The 22,620-nt window shown below is 41.9% G+C and overlaps 1 protein-coding gene across 1 annotated transcript in view; it reads left to right on the forward strand.

Moving 5' to 3' along the window:
• Positions 1–3,130: 3,130 nt before the first annotated feature.
• CD36 (CD36 molecule) overlaps positions 3,131–22,620 on the forward strand; it is a 67,318-nt gene continuing 47,828 nt past the window's right edge. Inside the window, exons 1-4 of the mRNA XM_040414068.1 lie at positions 3,131–3,250; positions 6,909–7,066; positions 11,313–11,457; positions 14,246–14,419. Of these exons, the coding sequence (XP_040270002.1) occupies positions 3,131–3,250; positions 6,909–7,066; positions 11,313–11,457; positions 14,246–14,419 (597 nt within the window). The remainder of the gene's footprint in view (positions 3,251–6,908; positions 7,067–11,312; positions 11,458–14,245; positions 14,420–22,620) is intronic.

Genomic DNA, 22,620 nt, shown 5'->3' on the forward strand with positions numbered 1-22,620 from the left:
TTTGGTGGAAGCAGGTATATCGCACCCCTCAATCAGTATTTTGGGGAAGCAGGTATATCAAACTCCTCAATCAGTATTTTGTGGAAGCAGGTATATCGCACCCCTCAATCAGTATTTTGTGGAAGGAGGTATATAAAACCCCTTAATCAGTATTTTGTAAAAGCAGGTATATTGCACCCCTCAATCAGTATTTTGTGGAAACAGGTATATAGAACCCCTGAATCAATATTTGGTAGAAGCAGGTATATCGCACCCCTCAATCAGTATTTTGTGGAAGAAGGTATATCGAACCCCTTAATCAGTATTTTGTAGAACCAGGTATATCGCACTCCTCAATCAGTATTTTGTGGAAACAGGTATATAGAACACTTGAATCAATATTTGGTGGAAGCAGGTATATCGCACCCCTCAATCAGTATTTTGGGGAAGCAGGTATATCAAACCCCTCAATCAGTATTTTGTGGAAGCAGGTATATCGCACCCCTCAATCTGTATTTTGTGGAAGCAGGTATATCAAGCTTCTTAATCAGTATTTTCTGGAAGCAGGTATATCAAACCCCTTTATAAATATTTGGTGGAAGCAGGTATATCACACCCCTCAATCAGTAGTTTGTGGAAGCAGGTGTATCGCAGGCCTCAAACAGTATTTGGTGGAGGCTGAAATATCAAACCCTTCAATCAGTATTTTGTGGAAGCCGGTGTATCGCAGGCCTCAATCAATATTTGGTGGAAGCTGGTATATCGCACCCCTCAATCAGTATTTTGTGGAAACAGGTATATAGAACACCTGAATCAATATTTGGTGGAAGCAGGTATATGGCACCCCTCAATTAGTATTTTGTGGAAGCAGGCATATCAAACCCCTTAACCAGTATTTTGTGGAAGCAGTATATCACACCCGTTGCAAATAGTTGTTCCAATAATGCTTGTCTCTCTATATACCTGCGGTATCACAGCAGAACCGCACATAACTGCTGCACAATACAAATGCACTATATACTTTCTATGTTAGAAAGTATATTATAGGTATATCACGCCCATCAATCAGTTTTTTGGGGGGCAACTGGTATATCACACCAGTTGCAATTAGTTATTCCAATAGCGTGTGTCCCTTTATATAGCTGCGGTATCGCAGCAGAACCATACACAACTGCTGCACAATAAAAATGCACTATAATATACTTTCTATTTTAGAAAGTATATTATAAGTATATCACACCCCTCAGTATATCACACCTTTCGATAGTACACCTATACCAGTCCTTAAAAGGACTTTTGTGGCCCTATTAGCTAGCGTTTGGTGTCCCTAACAGTCTGTCCCTGCTCCAGAAAGCAACCTCTCCATACACTGGCAAAACACAGAATATAAAATGGGGCCAGATCAGGTTCTGTTATAGGGTGGGGGTGTGTCCATGTGCTGAAACATCTCAATTGGCTGTCCTGTGATGTGTCATGGGTCAAAGTTCGGCGCAATGCAAAAGAATATGGCCCATGCGAACATCGCCATATGTTCGCATGTTCGGCGAATCATGAACAAGAAAAATTCGCTGCAAAACTAGAGCTTGGAGTTGGAGACTCATGCCAGTTAGCATGAGTGGACAGATGTGGACGCTGGTATCGGGTGTTGAGACACAGACCATGTGTCAGCATCCCTGTGACCAAGGAGCCACCCGGACTACTGAACTACGGATCATGGACCTCCAGCCTTTGACCAGGGTACCAGCCTTCTGAAGAGGGAGAGAAACAGGTAGCTCAGGCCTTTCCTCAGCATCAAACACTTCTTCTTCTGCAGGGAGGAGACTGGAGAAGCCAGCCCTATGCCTCACCTGTATTGTTTTGCACCTGAATTCCTCCAGTAAAGAAGCATACTGGTTTACTGTAGACCCTGGCTCTCTGGACTTATTTCTCATTGGGGAGCACCACGCCTTGCTAACCCTTCTGGAGAGCAGCAACACGTGGTAACACCTCGATGGTGTCCGGGGGACCCAACATAGTGTTGGGTCCAACCCAAACATGGCCACTGCACTTTTAATAGCCTTGCCTATTGTGGAACCTATAGAGTAATATGTGCATGGCCGAATCAATGTGCATTCTGCTTTTCCTCAACCACTTATGTTTTCAACAGTTTTCAGATCATTCGGATAAAATGTGATATCAATAGACATTATATTATTATTATCACAACTATGTCCTTATTCAAATTATTCGGTATATTTAAGGTATTATAAGTATTATATTTTTGCTGTAGTGGTGCCTAAGCTGCCAAAGCTGAAGCTGAGTCTCTACCCTTGCTCCGCTCATCAGAGCAGTGGTGCTAATTGTCAGGGCTGAGCACAATGTCAGGCCCTGTCAATCTAGCAACAGGTGGGTGCTTTTTCCCCTGTAGGTACAAATCTTATGTCGCTGCCACATCGTTGAAAATCGTTGTCTGCTGCAAGCAAAAATGGTCGTTGCTGCAAATCATATGATAATCTCCCCATACTTCAGCTTTAAAAATGAAAGCTAAGGCCATACTTGATGACCTGAAGACCTGAAGACCTTAAGCTTGATTATTCCCACCGTACCTTGAAATTTGGAGGTTCTAGCAGGAAGCCCATCGCCCAATGGGAAGAAAGGGACATCTGTCTAGCCAACCAGATAAGCCCGGCTGCTGCACCCCTACTATTTATATGGCAGCTACATAGTGGCATTACCCTCTAAGCCCAAGGGAAGGGCAGCCCTCCAGCCATGGTTTCCCTAGAGGTTTCCTCCACAGGGGGTTTTCCACTCCTGAGTGCTGGAGGGTGACTCTCCGTGAGTCGGGGGTTTGCCATTTTTTTAATAAACAATTTGACCCCCCCCCCAAAAAAAAAAAAATGAAAGCTAATGTCATGTCATTGCTTCTAATTGATAACACCATTTTCCATCCTAGTCCCCTATTTGCAGGCTGCTCCTTTAACTTATCTAATCTTAAACTTGCAATTTTTTTTTGAACCTTGATCTCTAATGATGGAGTGAATTTTTCGTTATCACTCAAGTTAATGGTAATTCTATAATGATCAGTCAAAGTACAAAGAAACACTATATAAGGAGCTTGAGACTTTAGAATCAGTCCACAGCACTCTCCGGACTCCACCATCAACAAAACACCATGTGCTGCAGTGGAAAATGCTGGCTAATAGCGGGATCTATTATCGGGGCGCTGCTGGCTATTCTTGGAGGGGTCTTAATACCTGTTGGAGATATCATTATTAAAGATCAAATAGACAAGGTACAGTAACTCCATATGTTATTACTACCAGACCTGGCAGCATGGAGCTATTTTCTTTTTTTTGGAAATGCGCAGAATTTCTCATTTCTATTTGAATCAAATCTTGATTTTTTCTGTGATGATATTATTTTGTGAAGACTTCATTTAAATATAATAGCATGTATTGTACAATATGTACTAGGCAACTTAGTGCTTTCTGCCAATGACATATATCAGGATCCCCTAACACAATGTAGCGGACATTACACAGAAATGTTTTATTCTGAATGTATCCAACAGGGAGGTATTAAGCTGGATTTACACATGCAGTTTTGGGTGCAGATTTCATTTTTAACCAAAGACAGATTTGGATAGAAAAGGAGCATAGAATAAAGTTGCACGTTTCTGCAATGTTTGATCAAATCCTACTTATTGGGAAAAATTACAGTCTTAATCAGAAACCTCACTGTTGCATGATGTGCCACAATTATTAAGAGGCAGATATAATGTTCTCAAATCCTCTGGTGCACATAATGTTGAATGTGTCAGGTCACAGAGGTCGCATATGCAGCCAGAGAATTTTGAAACAGCGGTGTGGGTGTTGGAAATTGGGAAAAATTGCATATTTTTGCCCAAAATAGGATTTGCAGCAAAATCTGTGATTTCTATGCCAGGGCATGGAAGAATGATAGATTCCTCACTGTACTGCTGCAGTAATACTCACTGTATTATCTTTATTACTGAGGTTTAATAGTCATTCATCATTGTACACTACAGATTATTATTGTAATCATAGCAATTCCCCCTGTATTTGCTTTGCTGATATGTAACATTTATTCTAATTAGTTATATTCTTTCTTTGTTTTATTTAAATCAGATCTAGTGTCACCTTTGCAAGGGGTTACATCTGATATTGCAGCTCAGCCATGTAGAAGAGCTGCTTCTGAAAAGGAAAGGCAGGCTTGCTTTTCTAATCCCGGACAACTCCTTTAAATATGATAAATATAATAACACTGTACAGGTAGTGTGCTTCTACCCAGGGGTGAACCTAGCCCTTCTGCTGCCTGAGGCAAAGATTGAAATGGCACCCAACCCCTCCAGCACGACTGTTTAAGGCATACTGTGATACAGTTGAATATAGAGAGATATTCCCACAGCTACCACTTGTCTCTAGGTCTTGCCGCCTGAGGCAATCACCCAGGGACGGACTGGGAACTTATAGTGGCAAAAATACAAAAAGTGGCCCCATTTTATAGTTGGGTACAAATTGATGGAAGGCAGGGCCAGTAATACCATATTGTGGCACACTATACCACCCCAACAGAGCCAGATACCACAGTCAATTGCAAAATACTACCAGCAGCACAAAATACATCCCCAAAAACTTCCACTGGCCGGCCGTGAGGATAGCCCAGGCGGCCCCCTGGGCATTGGCCCACCGAGAAATTTCCCTGTAAGGTCTATGGCCAATCCGCCACTGCAATTGCCTCACCTGGCCTCATTGGTGGTGCACCCCTGCTTCTACCTTTTCTATTCCTGTCAGTGTTAAGGTTTTCGAGGCAATGGATATGTCCTCACACTGAGGATTCTGTGTACAGAATCCATGGCAGTTCTGAAAATCATGACGGAATTGTAATGCACCATTGAAAAACATGCGGACAGGTGTAGATTTTCCTGTTTCAGAACATTAGGGTGGATTAGGTCTTCACATTTGGTGGATTTTGTTGAAAAAATTTCTGAAACTGGAAATCCTATCCATACATGTGAATGGGGCTTGCTGAAAAGCATGGGCTTCCTGCCAAAACAACACTGTTCAGATGAATAGAACTGATTTTCAGTCCCAGAAATTTCTGCAACAAAATCTGCCACATGTTAAGGCACCCTCAAAGGGAAATTGCTGGCCTACAAAAGTTGCAGCCATTGACTGGTGACATGTAAAAGTATAAATTAACAGCAAATAGGAGTAAGGGTACTTTCACACCTGCGGCAGAGTGATCCGGCAAGCAGTTCCGTCACCGGACAGCATTTGTAGATGGATCCGGATGCGGATGCTTCTCACAAATGCATTGCAAGAACGGATCCGTCTGTCCTTTTGTCATACGGACAAACGGATCTGTTTCTATTTTTTTCCCCACATTTTTAAAGGTCTGCGCAAGCACAGACCGGAAGGACGGATCCGGCATTGCAGTATTTTTAATGCTGGATTCGGCACTAATACATTCCTATGTAAAAAAAATGCCAGGCAAGTGTTCAGTTTTTTGGCCAAAGATAAAACTGTAGCATGCTGCGGTTTTATCTCTGTCCTGATCAGTGAAAAAGACTGAACTGAAGACATCCTGAACGGATTACTCTCCATTCAGAATGCATGGGGATAAAACTAATCAGTTCTTTTCCGGTATTGAGCCCCTAGGACGGAACTCAGTGCCGGAAAAGAAAAACGCTAGTGTGAAAGTTCCCTAAGTATGCATTAAGCATGAAGCATTACACGGAGTAATGGCAGACTTTTCATTTTTGACTTGAATGTTCCTTTAATTAAAGAAAACCTGTCACAACAAAATGTATTGTAATCTGCAGGCTGCATGTCATAGAGCAGGAGGGGCTGAGCAGATGGATATGTGGTTTTATGGGAAAAAGATTCAGTAAAACTTGTAATTTATACATTTATATCTTGCTTTTTCTCACTTCAGTTGTACACAGGGGCCATCTTACCAGTGACTGATATAATTCCCAGTGTAAATGTCTATGCAGGTTTCAGTGACTGGGTGGTCTTAAGTATAGAAAGAGCAGAGATATAAATGTATAAATTGCAAGTTTTACTGACTCTTTTTTTTAAATTACAAAACTATATTAATCTGCTCAGCTGCCCCTGTTCTATAACCGGATGCCTGCAAATTGCATTGCATTTTTTAATGTCTTAATGACAGGTCCTCTTTAATATTGGATACATTTATTATCAGCCATGATGGTTGACTTTTTTCATTCCAAACTGAGTTTGAGTTATGAAAGCTATCAATGATATGCTAATTAGACACGGACTGCTGGTGATGATAGATATACAATTATACAATGCTGGTATACTACTTCACTGTGTGATATGGTAGACAGACATCTATGCAGAATAAAGATTAAAGTGGACCTCCTGTTTCTGCATTTTTATGACCATCTGATGTGTACTTGAATGTCCTGACTGTCCTCCTGACAGAAGATGTTTGGGTTTTCAGGATAAGGCAAGATGGGTTTCAGCCTGCTTGATCCTTTGTTCTCTCTTGACATAAACGGTGTCTGGCAGCAGCTTATTCGTCTTTTCCTACTGAGAAAACATGAATATTTGGTCAAACTATGTATGCGTGTGTATGGAGACTAAATGGCACCTTACCAGAAACACAGATTTAACCAGAGATACAAGGTGCAGTTACATCCTCCTCCTCTCTGTCTACTGACTGTATTACTGTAGACAACGTTCCAGAATTTGGAACGAGCTGTCATATACACTTGTGTTCCGCCAGTCATAAGGTTGCCCACACATTTGTGATAGAGTTGTAGCCCTTATTCTGTTTTCCTCACCAAAAGCTATCATATTACCACATTATGTGAACAGTGCCTCACTCTTTGGAAGAAACTGGCTATTGTAGAATGGATTAAGAGTTTTTTTTATTCAATATTTGTTTCTTACAAACAGGAGGCTGTTGTTGAAGAAGGAACCATTGCCTATGATAATTGGATAGTGCCCGGAAGTCCTGTGTATCGGCAGTTTTGGATATTTAATGTTTCAAATCCAGATGAAATCATAAATGGAGGAAAACCTAAATTACAGCAACAAGGACCATACACATACTTGTAAGTAAACTTTACACTTCTGAATTGTCCATTTCAAGTGTCATGTAATCAGTCATGTATTTGGCCAACTTCACACAATCAATATTTTTAATCAGTATGTCTAAGGGCTCCAGCCATTGCCGTTTTTGCGGTCTGCAAATTGTGGATCCGCAAAACACGGACACCGGCTGTGTGTTCTGCATTTTGTGGAACGGAACGTCCTGCCCTGTATAGAACAGTTCTAAAGCAGACAAGAATAGGACATTTTCAATTTTTTTGCGGGGCCGTGGAACGGACTTATGGATGCGGACAGCATACAGGTGTGCTTTCTGCATCTTTTGCAGCCCCACTGAATTGAATGGATCCGCATCTGACCCGCAAAACATGCGGATCGGATGCGGACCAAATCCATTTGAGCGTGAAGAGGCCACGGCGGCCATCTTGATTGAAGATCCCGTGTAAAATCTTGTGCGCGGTGACGTATGACATCACCACACCGGGCGATGGGATGATGTCATCACGCACCACGTGGGATTTCGGGCGGGATCCTCAATCAAGATGGCTGCGGCAGCCTCTTCACGCTCAAATGGATGAGGTGAGTATTATTTTTGTTTAACTGATTAACCCCTGAAAGCCCTCATTTGTCATCTCAGATGCCGCGATCAGTGATGAAAGCGGCATCTGAGGTGTTCAATTAGGGGGGGTTACAAAATTGCCATTCCCTGTGATTATTCCCACTACCTAGAAAGAAATGCGCTTTGTTCAAAGTAATTCATCACCATGCAAATTTCTTTGTGAAATTTGGAAAAGCAGCAGAGTCGAATTTTTGTAAACTTCGCTCATCTCTAGTTACAATAATCAGGATATTATCTATAGTCAGAGTCACTGAAAAAGCTCCTGATTTGTAATCTTATGGGGCTTCTCAATTGTTTTTCATGCCCCAGCTCTTACTACAAACAACATAATCCCAGAAATCAATTATGAAAAGTAAGATCTATACTTACATACCGTACATGTAGTATGATGATCCTGCATAAAATATATAATTGTCCAGCTTCATACGAATGCAAAAGCATTGCACTAGTGAAAAACTTGTATATTGTAATGTATTTACTGCTAGATTCAGTGCTACGGACCACAATTTTTTTTTTATAAAATAAAATCTTAATTCTGCTACTTTCTATTGAGTTATGTTCATGTAGCCTACACTCAAAATGATCTCTGTATTACAGCGTTCACAAGGATCTAGGAAGTCGAAATGTGCAGAGTTGTTTGGTTGGGCTATTTATATGCTGGTGGTCACTGGTCTTTTTTATTCACATCCCTTAATAAGTCTGTTTTAATAATTACTTACATTCCCTGTGTAATAATTCTGGAGCATTTTTTCTCATGCCTCTGTGTTATGTTGTTTCTCTATTATTCCTACTAGAATAATGGTACAACTGTATGTTACCAGTTGGGAATGAGTCCCTGGACAGTCTAACACTCACACCCTATATAGGGAATATAGGGAATATCCGGAATAACAGAGGAACTGCATAACATGGAGTCATAAGAATACATTTTCCAGAATTGTCATTTCATTTGAGAATACAATTAGTTACTAAAACCGACATGTCCAGAGTAGTAACAGGTCCTCTTTCATCAGTATATTTGCCCTGGCAAATGGCCTGAGAAAGATCATGGAGCCTACATCAAAAGTTCTTACTTGTAAAGGTGTTGTTACTCCATCTCCATGATCCATCTTTTCTTAAAGAGGACCTTTCCCAAATCCTGACATGCCTGATTTAGTAGCTTAATGCAGTGGCGTGCCTAGGGTGCACCTGGGGCGGGTCCTTTCTCTGGCACCCCCCTCCCCCACAATACTTAAAAAAATTGTACCTGCTCACAGTAGTATTGCCCTCATTGTACAACCTTCACAGTAGTTTTGTACAGATGTGCCCTCTCACAGTAGTTATGCCCACATTGTTCCCCCCTCACAGTAATAATCCCCATTGTGCCCCCTTCACAGTAATAATCCCCATTTTGTCCCCTTCATAGTAATAATCCCCATTGTGCCCCCTTTATAGTAATAATGCCCACTGTGCCCCCTTCATAGTAATAATGCCCATTGTGCCCCCTTAATAGTAGTAATGCCCACTGTGCTAGTAATGCCCTCTGTGCCCACTCCATAGTAGAAATCCCCATTGTTCCCCCTTCACAGTAATAATGCTCATTCTAGTAATGCCCTCTGGCTCTGTGCCCCCTCCATAGTAGAAATTCCCATTGTGCCCACTTTACATTAGTAATGCCCTCTGTGCCCCCTCCATTGTAGTAATTCCCTCTGTGCCCCCAGCTGTTTGAAGAGAGGGCAGTGCTCATATGAGAGCTGCTTTCTCTGTTCTGTTCACCTGCTCGCTGTAGCATTTGAAGTGATGAGCAGGTAAACAGAGCATAGAAGGCAGCACTCATACAAAAAAAGGTGACAACCCCTTTAAAGATATACTTGGAAAACATTACATACAGCGCTACAGAACATACAGGGTAATACAGCACCACATGCCTCTTACATCCAGTGACTTCTCTTCTCTGATGTAGATATTCTCTTTCCTCTTCTTCTCCTGCTAGACCAAACCACCATGGTGACTTCTTTTAGCCGCACCTCGTATCTGCAGTTTTACAAATAGACATCATACTTTCCTACATTTCCATCATCCTCCCACCTTTTTAACACCCCATCCTGCCGCTCCCAATACCGTATCCACTGTGCTCCCCAATATTTTCCTACAGAAACAATCCCCCTGAAAATACTAGTACCACACAGATGTACAAAAACACCCCTTTATATTGGCGCTAGTAATAAAAAACACCTTCCTTTCAGATCAGACCCCCATATAAAACCTAAATGAGATCCCCCAATCTCAGACCAAACCCCTTTTAGACCTCTATGTCAGACCCCATATGAGACTCCAGTTTTAAACCTCAGATCAGACCCCCATTAGACCTCCATGTAAGACCCCGACCCAATATCAGACCTCAGATAAGACCCCCATTAGACCTCCAGACTCACATATCAAACCAGACCCCCATATCAGACCTCCAGACCCCCAGTCAGACCTCCAAACCCCCAATCAGACCCCCATTAGACTTCTAGACCCCCCATTCAGACCCCCAATCAGACCCCCATTAGACCTCCAGACCCCCAAACAGACCTCCATTAGACCTCTAAACCCCCCAGTCAGACCTCCAGACCCTCAATCAGACCCCAATCAGACCCAAATCAGACCCCCAATCAGACCCCCATTAGACCTCCTGGGCCCCCCCAGTCAGACCTTTTGGGCCCCCCCAGTCAGACCTCCTGGGCCCCCAATTAGTCATTGGCCCAAAAGCAACCTAATAAGGAGTAAATCATGACTTAAGAAGGGAAAAAAATGACAAATATTCTAAAAAATGAATATATAGCACTATATTGAATATGGTGCTAAATATTCGCTATATCGAATATTCGTAATTTTCTAACATCTGAAAACATGATTCCTCCATGCTTAAGTTGCTTGTGGGCCAATGACTCATGTTTTCAGATGTTAAAAAAATGACGAATATTCGATATAGCGAATATATAGCACTATATTCAAAATATTAGCGAATTCTCAAAGTTGCGATATTCGTAATTCGAATATTCGCGCTCAACTCTATTCTCTGCTGGAACAGCCTGCCAGAATTATTATTATAAATCATAATGATGTGCTATCCTGTAGCAGAACAGGACCTCACACTGACACATGCTGCGAGTCCCTCACATTGAACTTGCTCGTGTGTGTCTGGCCTAAAGCAGAGTGGTGAGCAGCTAGAAATAGTGACTTTTGCTTTTGCGGACAGTCCTAGGAACAGCTGTTCATTACATGGATAGTCCATTGATTTCAATGGTAACTCTTTTATTTCCAGTTCAGTGGCATTACATATAAATGAAATAATAGCTACTAGGTCTCCCCCACCCCCATTATTTTAGCGGTTTGCTGAGGTATAGGACATCTTGTCACGAGTCACTGTTTTTACATATGGTTATACCCAGAAGATAGCTTAGTTATTCCGACCACTACTGCTATGTTAGCCGTGGGTGCCATTTTGATTTCTTCTCTAAAGTTTTACTCCATAATTCAGACAAATTGAGAGCCATAGTCTTATTGATTCCACTTAGCAACTCCAAATATTTCTGCTGTTTTTGTGAACGTGCCATTTTACATGCTACATCATTTTTTTCCTCTTCGTTTTCATTTTTTCTTCAAAGGGTCCGTCACTTACCAAAGACTAATGTGACACAGAACAATAACAGCACAGTGACTTTTTATCTGCCAAATAACGCCATATTTCAGAGACATATGTCTATTGGATCTGATGACGATACATATACAGTTCTAAATCTTGGCGTTGCTGTAAGTAAGCAGTTTCCTTTAAGATCATCACATACTGTGAATGTCATTGGTCTGGAGATAACCTACCTTCCAATTCTGAACAAATCTTTGCATTTATCCTCAGTTTCAGTGATTCGGATGGCATCAAATGATGCCTTTTAGAAATTAAATATGTCTTTGGAAGAGGCTTGAGCAGGCTTTAGGGAGAGCTGTGGTGGAAGATCGCAAACTGAAGTCTTTATGGTAGCAGAAGTGAATGGGAGTCAGATCTGTACATTCTACAGGAGGTAATAGGGGACAGCCACTACTACCAGAGACCACTGATTTGGCATTCAGAGCCTTATCTGCGTGTATAGTGTCGCTACAGATTTTGTTGCAAAAATGTCCACGACTGAAAATCAGTTCCATTCATTTGAATAGGGCGGCAAGCAGATGAATGGATCTGATTTTTGTCGCAGAAATTTCTGCAACAAATTCCACAGTGTGTGAAGGTGATGCTTCTCATGCTTTGCTTGGATGTACAGCAAAACTGATAAGTGGCATACAGAGAACAGGCCTGGCTCATTTAGCAAAAAAAAGCCAAAAGAGTATTCTTGGGCCTATGTTGAACCAGTATAGGGTGCTGTTTATACTGGAAGTAATAGAGCAGCAGACTGTGCTATTTCGTACAAAGACATCTAGTTTTAAAAAATGTATACCACACAGTATACGTTTTAACATGGGCACCTATGAGTGGGGTGAACCTGTGAGCAGTGGGGTGCAAGGCAGGTTTTTAACACTCAGAAAATCTGCCCTTTCTCTGCATGCAAAGCCTGCTAGGGTATGTATGGCAGTCTGTCAGTAAGATTGAGATGGAACCAAAGTTCATGAGACAACAGGGGAAGGTTTTTGAGGCTGGACAGGAACTGTTGGTACTGTGTGGAAGGAGGAGAGTCTGCCATGTGCCATGAGCAGAGTGATGACACACTATGGTGGGAGAAGCTGAAGGCCAAGTATGAACCGCTGAAATCAGAGAACAAGGGCTGCATAGAAATCTGGAAGTTGCAGCCCAGAACTAGAGCTTGAGATGTATGCCAGCACCAGATCCAAGGCAAACAGATAGTGATTGCCTCGGATCAATAGGGAATCCATAGAGAACCACTTGAGGGCCAGCGTTCATAGTGACACGTGTGTGCAGACAACAGCTGGCGAGCGGAGCTTCTTTCTGGGGCAGGAAGTTAACACAGTATAATGAACGTAACCAAGTGCCATTTTCATCCACCAAAAGTTAGTTATTCAGATATCTCACAAGCAAGTTCTCGTTCCCAGTTGCTATTTAAAGGGATATTATTTGGAGCTAAACCCTGAGAGACCACATGTGAGAGAAGGGGACACCCCTTCACACAGGCGCGTGGCTGAAGACAGGGTTGACCTAGAATTGTCTACCGAATTTAGCTTTCTGCTGTTCTGCCAGTTTCACAGTAAAGTCTTATCTTAAAGCATTATCCGCTCCTATTCTTCTGCATATGTCCTGCACCTTACAAGTTCACTCTACTTTACTGCACATAACACACAGGCACTAGCAAAAGTAAGTTCAGTCTCTCCAGGTTACATATGCAGATTCCCCAAGGCTGTATATGGGGATATAGGTCGTACAATACATGTCTCTCTTAGTCGGCTCCCAACTAATTCAAGCAACATCCCAATTCAACAAGGGGTGCAATTTCTTTCTCAATACCTCTGCAATTCTCAACTGCAGGGTGCAGTCCTTCAATGGATAGCCATTCTGTCTCAGTAGTGTGGCTCGTAGGTATAAACAATGAGGAACATTTATTAAGACTAACGTTTTAACGTTTTTCCACACCACCAGAAGATGCGCCAAATTTATGTAGAGGCGCAATCCGCTCATAGATTTGGTGGACGCTCCTGCTGGCCGTGTGTAAAATCTAGGGCAGCCTCCTAGCTATCATAGATTTCTATCTTTATATACTGCAGAAAATCGGCGTGAATAAAGATAAATGTGGCATGCAGCCCCCTCGCCACACCCCTCTTTCTCTCCACTTCTTAAAAGTGGTGTGAAGGGGGAAGAGTTGCAGATTTTGCCGCAAATATGGAGTGCAACAAAATCTGCAACTTTATTACGCCACAACAGTAGTGTAAATGTTCACCAGTGTCTAAGTTTACCACATCTATAGGTTTAGTAGATCTACCCCAACTTAATTAAAACCTCTATTTTGAATACATTACAAAAGTAGCCGAGATCTCATTTTAAAATCCTGTTTAAATGTTTAGGACAATGTCCATTATATGTGTGTCTAGACTAGAGTATAAGAGAAAAGGTGAATTTTGGCAAAATGGGCTGGCTATCTATTGTTAATGGGGGTATCCTGACTCTTCTGTGATGGCAGAAAAGCATTGTGCATGTTGGATTTGAACATGCCTAAATCTTTGTTCCCTGGAGGAGATATGCTTTTGGCTTATTCCACTTTCCCCATTGAAAAGGCATACCCAATCATTTAAGCCGAGTGTGCATGAATGTAGGAGTTGGGAGGAATAGTGAATGGTGTATGGGTCAGGCACATTGGTACACTTTCATTTAAAGCTTTATCATTGGTATTTAGAAAAAATGTAAAGGTTAAAGAGATTCGCGGACCGAAAATACAGTCATGTGCATGAGACTTAAGTGCCCATAAGTGGCTTATAGAGAAAAACAAATCAGTTTTATCAGACAGTTTTCAAAACTGTCCCCTAATTTAACAAATTGTCTGTAAAATAATTGACAGTTGGTTACCCTGAAATTCATAATGTGAAATAAATGAATGTGTTTCAGGCTGCTCCTGCTCTGCTTCCAGATTTTTTACTGGGATTGGTGAATAATGCAGTTAAACGATCAAATTCTTCATTGTTTCAAATAAGAAGTGTCCATGAGGTCCTGTGGGGCTACAAAGATCCCTTCTTGGAACAATTACCAATAGCAGAAAAAACCACTGGCGTATTCTACCCGGTATGTATAAACTAATGATATAACCTTAGGCACCGAACAAATAAACTTAGGGCGGGTACTATGTCCCAGGGCATGTGCTCAATGCCAAAATATAAAAAACAAAGATCGGACAGCACTCCAAAAATAACAAAATTTTAATTCACCCATGTGGCAAAAAAGAAGCGACGTTTCGGCTCAACAATAGAGCCTTTCTCAAGCAAAGAGAAAGGCTCTATTGTTGAGCCGAAACGTTGCTGCTTTTTTGCCACATGGGTGAATAAAAATGTTGTTATTTTTGGAGTGCTGTCCGATCTTCGTATATATATATACAGTATATATATATATATATATTAAGACCATATAATCCTGTGGCATAATTGCTGCCGATTTGAGGAGCAGACTCTACATTGCAAATTTTCAGCAATGTATAGTTTGAAAACCCCATCCACATGTAGTGATAAAAATCAAATATGAAGAATGCTCATTATCTCTCTATAAAACTTCACATTTTCCCATGTATAGAATGAAATCTGTTAAAAAAATATTTAAACGCTACAGTCAATGTGGGTTTGTCAAGAGATACTTGGTAGAAAAAATTTACAGCAACCTGAACCTACTCTAAGGCTGGTTTTAGACAAGCATGACACATTTCCTGGACCAACTGAGACTCAGCTGACCAAGTTCACTGCATCCCAGGTTTACTGTCCAATACTCAACTGAGTAAGGTACAGTGGCCCCCCTGGTCAGGCTGAAACTCATAGCACCATTGATCAATATGAAACAGTGAGTTCAGGTCAGCCAAGCTGCAGTAAGTCCAGGAGAAGCATAAAATAGAGCAATAGAAACCAATTTAGAAATCTGAAATTTATGTACATTCAAAAAAATATTTGTCTTATGGCCATGTCCACACATGGTACAACTGCTATGAATTGGCAGAATTTCTGATTCTGATTTTCAAAACCACAACTGCACATAATGGAAAAATGACATCCAGAAAAGTGAGCATGCTGCACATTTTTAAATGTTGTATATTTTGGAATAAGAGATTACACAGCCGATCAGCCATAACACTAAAATCAGTAAAAAATTTATTATCTTGTAGTCTGAGTGACTTTGACTAGACTCAAATTCCAACAGTTAAACAAATGGGTCAGAGCATTTCCTAAATGGCAGGTCATTTGGTATATTTCTGGTAGAACCTACCAAAGGGGTCCAAGGAAGGAAATCTAGCGAAATGATGAGGAGGGTAACGGCCCATCTAGATTCATGTGCTGACATGAAAAAAAGATGGCACCAGACTGCAGAATGGGAAGAAGGAAAGTCAGGCTACATGTGCAGTGGGGGGGTTTGGGGTGGCCCCAACGCTATGCTGGGTCCACCGGACATCATCGAGGTGTCATCACGTGTTGCTGCTCTCCGGAAGGGATGGTAAGGCATGGTGTATCCCAATGGGAAATAAGTCCAAAGAGTCAGGATCTGCAGTAAATTAGTATGCTTCTTTACTGGAGGAATTCAGGTGCAAAACAATGGCATAGGGCTGGCTTCTCCAGTCTCCTCACTGACATAAGAAGGGTTTGATACTGAGGAAAGGCTTGAGCTAGCTGTCCCTTTCTCTCTCTCTCTCTCTCAGAAGGCTAGTACCGTGGCCAAAGGCTGGAGGCTCATGGTCTGTGGCAGAGTACCCTCATCTCAGCATCTTCTTCTTCTGGTCACTCAAGTAGTCTGGCAAAGTCTACTCTTCTAAGAACTAGTCCCTACCTGCAGAACACTAGGGGCTCTGACTGCTCTCCTTATATACATTTTCTGTCTAAACTACAAACTTCTACTGGGAGGGGTGGAGTGGAGAAACTCAGCACAAACAAATACAATGTTACAACTCCCGTCTCTCATAGACTTGATTACAGCTTCAATGATACTCAATGGCAATGACACAGCAGTTTTTTCCAGACAAACCTGGTTTTGAGACATAATTAAAGAGATAAACCAGACATTCAAAATGTCAGTCTGTCTGGTTTTGGTGGCAAACAAGTCTGGCTTTTTCCCTCTAAAACATTCTCTTCTTTAACCCCTTAGTGACCACCCATACGCCTTTTTACAGCTGCCCAGTCTCCCGTGCAGCGGAGAGCAGGGACCCGGCTCTCACATGAGAGCCGCGGCCCTGCTCTAACAGCCTGGACCGGCAGAAAAGCCGATCCGGGCTAACACCTTACATGGCGCCCGCCCCATGTAAAGTGCTGACAGAGGGAGCGGATTCATTCTGTCTCCGATCGACACCCCGCAAATGCGATCACGCGGTGCCGATGTGTGTGAAGGCTGCCTGGGGTCTGATGTAGGCCCTAGACCAGCCTTGAGTACTTTCCAGCAGGCTGCGCCTCTCTGGTGCAGTCTGCTGGCCAATGTCAGAATAGCATTGCCATTAAAATGCAATGCACTATACGGATAGTGCATTGCATTTTAAGAGCAATCAAAAAGCTGTCAGTTATAATCCCCTTGTGGGACTATTAAGTGGTAAAATAAAGTTAAAAGAAAACTCATTTATTTAATAAAAAAATCCCATTAAAAAATTACGCTTTTTTTCCCATTGAAAATACGCTTTTTAATGAAAATGATTGCAAAAAAAATCTTCCCCAGAGAATAAAGTTAGTATGTTATTTATACCAAAAAATGAACGCTGTAAAATTTATAACGTAAAAACGCAGTGGCAGTATTGCTGTTTTTCCCATCTCCCTCCCAGAAAGAGTTAATAAAGGTTAATCAGAAAGTTATGTGTACCCCAAAATGGTGCCATTAAAAACTACATCTTGTCCTGCAAAAAAACAAGCCCTGATAAAGCTATATAGATGGAAAAATAAAAAAGTTATAGCTCTTGGAACGCAACAATGAAAAAAGGAAGAAAAACGCTTGGTCAGTAAGGCCCAAAACAGGCTGGTCACTAAGGGGTTAAACCTTACCCAAAATTCTCTCAGTATTCAATAACCTTTTCCACAGTGCAAATGAATAGGATACATATCACAACATGCATATAAAATGCAGTTAAACAGGATTAAAAAGTATAAGTAAGTGCAAGTTAACCCTTTAAAGTGAAATAAAGTAAAGAGTTGATGACTTTGCATAGGGGAAACAGGGGCAAATGTCCACAAATGTCCAGACTTCAAAGTATCCCTGCTCCTGGGCACCACACATACTTACATAGTTAATACGGTTGAAAAAAGACATAAGTCCATCAAGTTCAACCAAGGGATAGGTGGGGACGTGAATCCCAGAAGGAAGTGAGACTCAGATTTCTACATGTTTTTATAAGCATTAGGCTACATGCACATGACCGTGTGCCCCCAGTGGCCGTATTGCGGACCGCATGCAGCGGGTCCACAACACACGGGCACCAGCCGTGTGCATTCCGCATCACGGATCGCGGACCCATTCACTTGAATGGATCTGCAATCACGGAGATGCGGAACGGAGGCACTGATTGGAACCCCACGGAAGCACTACGGAGTGCTTCTGTGGTGTTTCTGGCCGTGCCTCCGCACCGCAGAAAAGTAGCACATGCACTACTTTTTTACGGTGCGGACAGTCAAATGTGGATCGCGGACCCCATTCAAGTCCAATGGGTCTGCGATCCGCATGCGGCTGCCCAACGGTCTGTGCCCGTGCATTGCGGACCGCAGTTTGTGGTCCGCAGCACGGGCACGGAGCCCTAATGTTCGTGTGCATGTAGCCTAAAACTGTTCGTGCTGTGACCACGTCCTTAGGAAGTCTATTCCACAGATTCACAGTTCTTACAGTAAAGAAGCTTTGATGCTTCTGGAGACTGAACTTTTTCTTCCCCAGTCGGAGGCAGTGCCTCCTTGTCTTTTGAGGGTATCTTACATTGAACAGCTTTTCACCGTATTTTTTGTATGGCCCATGTATATATTTGTATAGGGTAATCATGTCCCCCCTTAGACGTCTCTTTTCAAGACTAAATAAATGTAATTCTTTTAATCTTTCCTCACAACGAAGACCCTCCATGCCCCTTATCATTTTAGTCGCTCTCCTCTGTACTTTTTCCAGCTGCAGCGCATCCTTTCTATGGACTGGTGCCCAGACCTGGACTGCGTATTCCAGATGAGGCCGCACCAACGCTTTGTAAAGTGGTAATATTACATCCCTGCCCTGCGAGCCCATGCCTCGTTTAATGCATGACAATATCCTGGTGGCCTTAGAAGCAGCTGATTGACATTGTAACATAGTAACATAGTACATAAGGCCGAAAAAAGACATTTGTCCATCCAGTTCGGCCTGTTATCCTGCAAGTTGATCCAGAGGAAGGCAAAAAAAAAACCCTGTGAGGTAGAAGCCAATTTTCCCCACTTTAGGGGAATAAAAAATTCCTTCCCGACTCCAATCAGGCAATCAGAATAACTCCCTGGATCAACGACCCCTCTCTAGTAGCCATAGCCTGTAATATTATTACGCTCCAGAAATACATCCAGGCCCCTCTTGAATTCCTTTATTGTACTCACCATCACCACCTCCTCAGGCAGAGAGTTCCATAGTCTCACTGCTCTAACCGTAAAGAATCCTTTTCTATGTTTGTGTACAAACCTTCTTTCCTCCAGACGCAGAGGATATCCCCTTGTCACAGTCACAGTCCTGGTGATAAATAGATGATGGGATAGATCTCTGTACTGACCCCTGATATATTTATACATAGTAATTAGATCTCCCCTCAGTCGTCTTTTTTCTAAAGTGAATAACCCTAATTTTGATAATCTTTCAGGGTACTGTAGTTGCCCCATTCCAGATATTACTTTAGTTGCCCTCCTCTGGACCCTCTCCAGCTCTGCTATGTCTGCCTTGTTTACAGGAGCCCAGAACTGTACACAGTACTCCATGCGTGGTCTGACTAGCGATTTGTAAAGTGGTAGGACTATGTTCTTATCACGGGCATCTATGCCCCTTCTGATGCAACCCATTATCTTATTGGCCTTGGCAGCAGCTGCCTGACACTGTTTTTCGCAGCTTAGTTTGCTGTTTATTAAAATTCCTAGATCCTTTTCCATGTCAGTGTTGCCGAGTGTTTTATCATTTAGTATGTACGGGTAACTTGCATTATTCCTTCCCATGTGCATAACTTTACATTTGTCAGTGTTAAACCTCATCTGCCACTTATCTGCGCAAGCCTCCAATCTATCCAGATCCCTCTGTAGTAGTATACTGTCCTCTTCAGTGTAAATTACTTTACACAGTTTAGTGTCATCTGCGAAAATTGATACTTTACTATGCAAGCCTTCTAAGAGATCATTAATAAATATATTGAAGAGAATAGGGCCCAATACTGACCCCTGAGGTACCCCACTAGTGACAGTGACCCAATCTGAGTGTGTACCGTTAATAACCACCCTCTGTTTACTATCATTGAGCCAGTTACTTACCCACTTACAGACGTTTTCTCCCAGTCCGAGCATTCTCATTTTATATACTAACCTTTTATGTGGTACAGTGTCAAATGCTTTGGAGAAGTCCACATATACGACATCCATTGATTCGCCGCTGTCAAGTCTAAAACTTACCTCCTCATAGAAACTGATTAAATTAGTTTGGCATGACCGATCCCTCACGAAGCCATGCTGATATGGCGTTATTTGCTTATTTACGTTGAGATGCTCTAAGATAGCATCTCTCAGAAAACCTTCAAACAGTTTACCCACAACAGATGTTAAACTTACCGGCCTATAGTTTCCAGGCTCTGTTTTTGGACCCTTTTTGAATATTGGCACCACATTTGCCAATATTGTATGCTGTTATTTAATCTACCATCTATAAGGACCCAAATCCTTCTCTACAAGTGACTTCCCCAATGTTACATCCCCTAGGACATATGATCCACGAAGATTATTACTACCAAGATGCATAACTTTACATTTATCCACATTGAACCTCATTTGCCAAGTTGATGCCCAATCACTCAGAGTGTTCAAGTCAGCTTGTAGCTTATGGACATCTTCCATAGACTGCACAGTACTACATAGCTTAGTGTCATCTGCAAAGATAGAAATGGTGCTATTAATCCCATCTTCAATATCATTAATAAATAAATTGGGCCCTTGCATTAATGTTACTTTGGGATGCAGTATCTGCCCAAACATTATTGCAGATATTTTCATGGCAATGGGACTCCTTGATGACAGTGTCCTTCTTCAACAGGACAACATGCCCTGCCATAAAGCAAAAATTGTTAAGGAATGGTTTTAGGAAAATTATAAAAAGTAATGATGAAAGTCCCCAGGTCTAAGTTCATTAGTACATCCGTGGGATGTGTTAGAAACACAAGTCCTATCCATGGAAGCCCCACCTTACAACATACAAGATTTAAAGGTTTTGCTGCTAATGTCTTGGTACCACATACCACTGGACATATTCAGAGATTTTGTGTAGTCAAAAGCTTAGAACTGTTTTGGCAGCATAAGGGGGGCACAATATTAGGCAAGTAGCCTTAATGTTATGGCTAATCAATGTGGATTATTATGTAATTAACACCATAACATGAAAATAAATGCAATAAAAATAATACATAAAACATGAATACATATTAGTAATTTTAAAAAAGATATCTGTATCAATTTCTCACAAATTTCAAGATCTTTGTTTGCAGTAATTTAATAGGAAGCTAAATTATTTCCTTCCACTGTTAAAGAAAATCTGCCCTGGTCATGAGATGCTTACACAGATGCAGAGCTAGATGAGCACCTGTGAGTCCATCAGAGAATCAGGACAGATTTTTATCAACTACCAGTAAAAGGCCCCTTTCACACAAGCGAGTTTTCCGCGCGGGTGCAATGCAAGACGTGAACGCATCGCACCCACACTGAATCCTGACTCATTCATTTCAATGTGTATGTGTAAATTTTTTTCACACATCAGTTCTGCTTTGCGTGAAAAACTCAGCATGTTCTGTAAGGCCTCTTTCAGACGGGCGCTGCGGGAAAATGTGCGGGTGCGTTGCGGGAACATGCGTGATTTTTCCTCGCGAGTGCAAAACATTGTAATGCGTTTTGCACTCGCGTGAGAAAAATCGCGCATGTTTGGTACCCAAACCCGAACTTCTTCACAGAAGTTCGGGCTTGGGATCGGGGTTGTGTAGATTGTATTATTTTCCCTTATAACATGGTCATCACATGATCCATCACCATGGTAAAAGATCATGTAATGGATCATGTGATGACCGGAGTGACGTCACCACAGGTCCTGTTCAGCAAAGGAGACAGAAGGAGATGCCGGGCTGCGCGATCAAGTGGACTAAGTTGAGTTAAATTATATTTTTATTTTTTTTAACCCCTCCAGCGCTATTTTACTATGCATTCTGTATTCAGAATGCTATTATTTTCCCTTATAACCATGTTATAAGGGGAAATAATAATGATCGGGTCTCCATCCCGATCGTCTCCTAGCAACCGTGCGTGAAAATCACACCGCATCCGCACTTGCTTGCGGATGCTTGCAATTTTCACGCGGCCCCATTCACTTCTATGGGGCCTGCGATGCGTGAAAAACGCAGAATATAGAGCATGCTGCTGCGTGAAAATGGTGATGCGTGAAAATCACCGCTCATGTGATCAGCCCCATAGAAATGAATGGGTCGGTATTCAGTGCGGGTGCAATGCGTTCAACTCACGCATCGCATCCACGCGGAATACTCGCCCGTGTGAAAGGGGCCTAATTCTGCGTTTTTCACACAGCCCTGGCCCTATAGAAGCGAATGGGGCTTCAGTGAAAAACACATTGCATCCGGAAGCAAGTGCGGGTACAATGCATTTTTCACTGATGGTTGCTAAAAGATGTTGTTTGTAAACCTTCAGTTTCTTATCACGCGCGTGAATAACGCATCAAAAAAACTGAACAGACAAAACTGGCTAAACTTTCTTGCAAAATGGTGCGAGTTTCACTGAAAGCATCCTAAATGCTTTCGGACCTAATCCGTCACGCTCGTGTGAAAGAGGCCAAAAAATGAAGGTTCCTTCAACCTGACATCTCGCAAAAAAAAAAAAAAAAGATCGTTTAAGAAAGTTTATTGGAAAATTTCATACGTTCTAGTTGCACACAGAATACATTTTTGTCACTGAAGATAGACTGTGCCTTTTCTTTAAGTTGCAACAACATTGGCTCAGATTTACTAATGTTTCTATTCCTGCAATCTGTCTATAGGGTGCTGCAAATTAGCGCAATTAGTGTTTTAAAAA

This window comes from Bufo bufo, chromosome 1 (assembly GCF_905171765.1).
Source record: "Bufo bufo chromosome 1, aBufBuf1.1, whole genome shotgun sequence".
Classification (NCBI taxonomy): domain Eukaryota; kingdom Metazoa; phylum Chordata; class Amphibia; order Anura; family Bufonidae; genus Bufo; species Bufo bufo.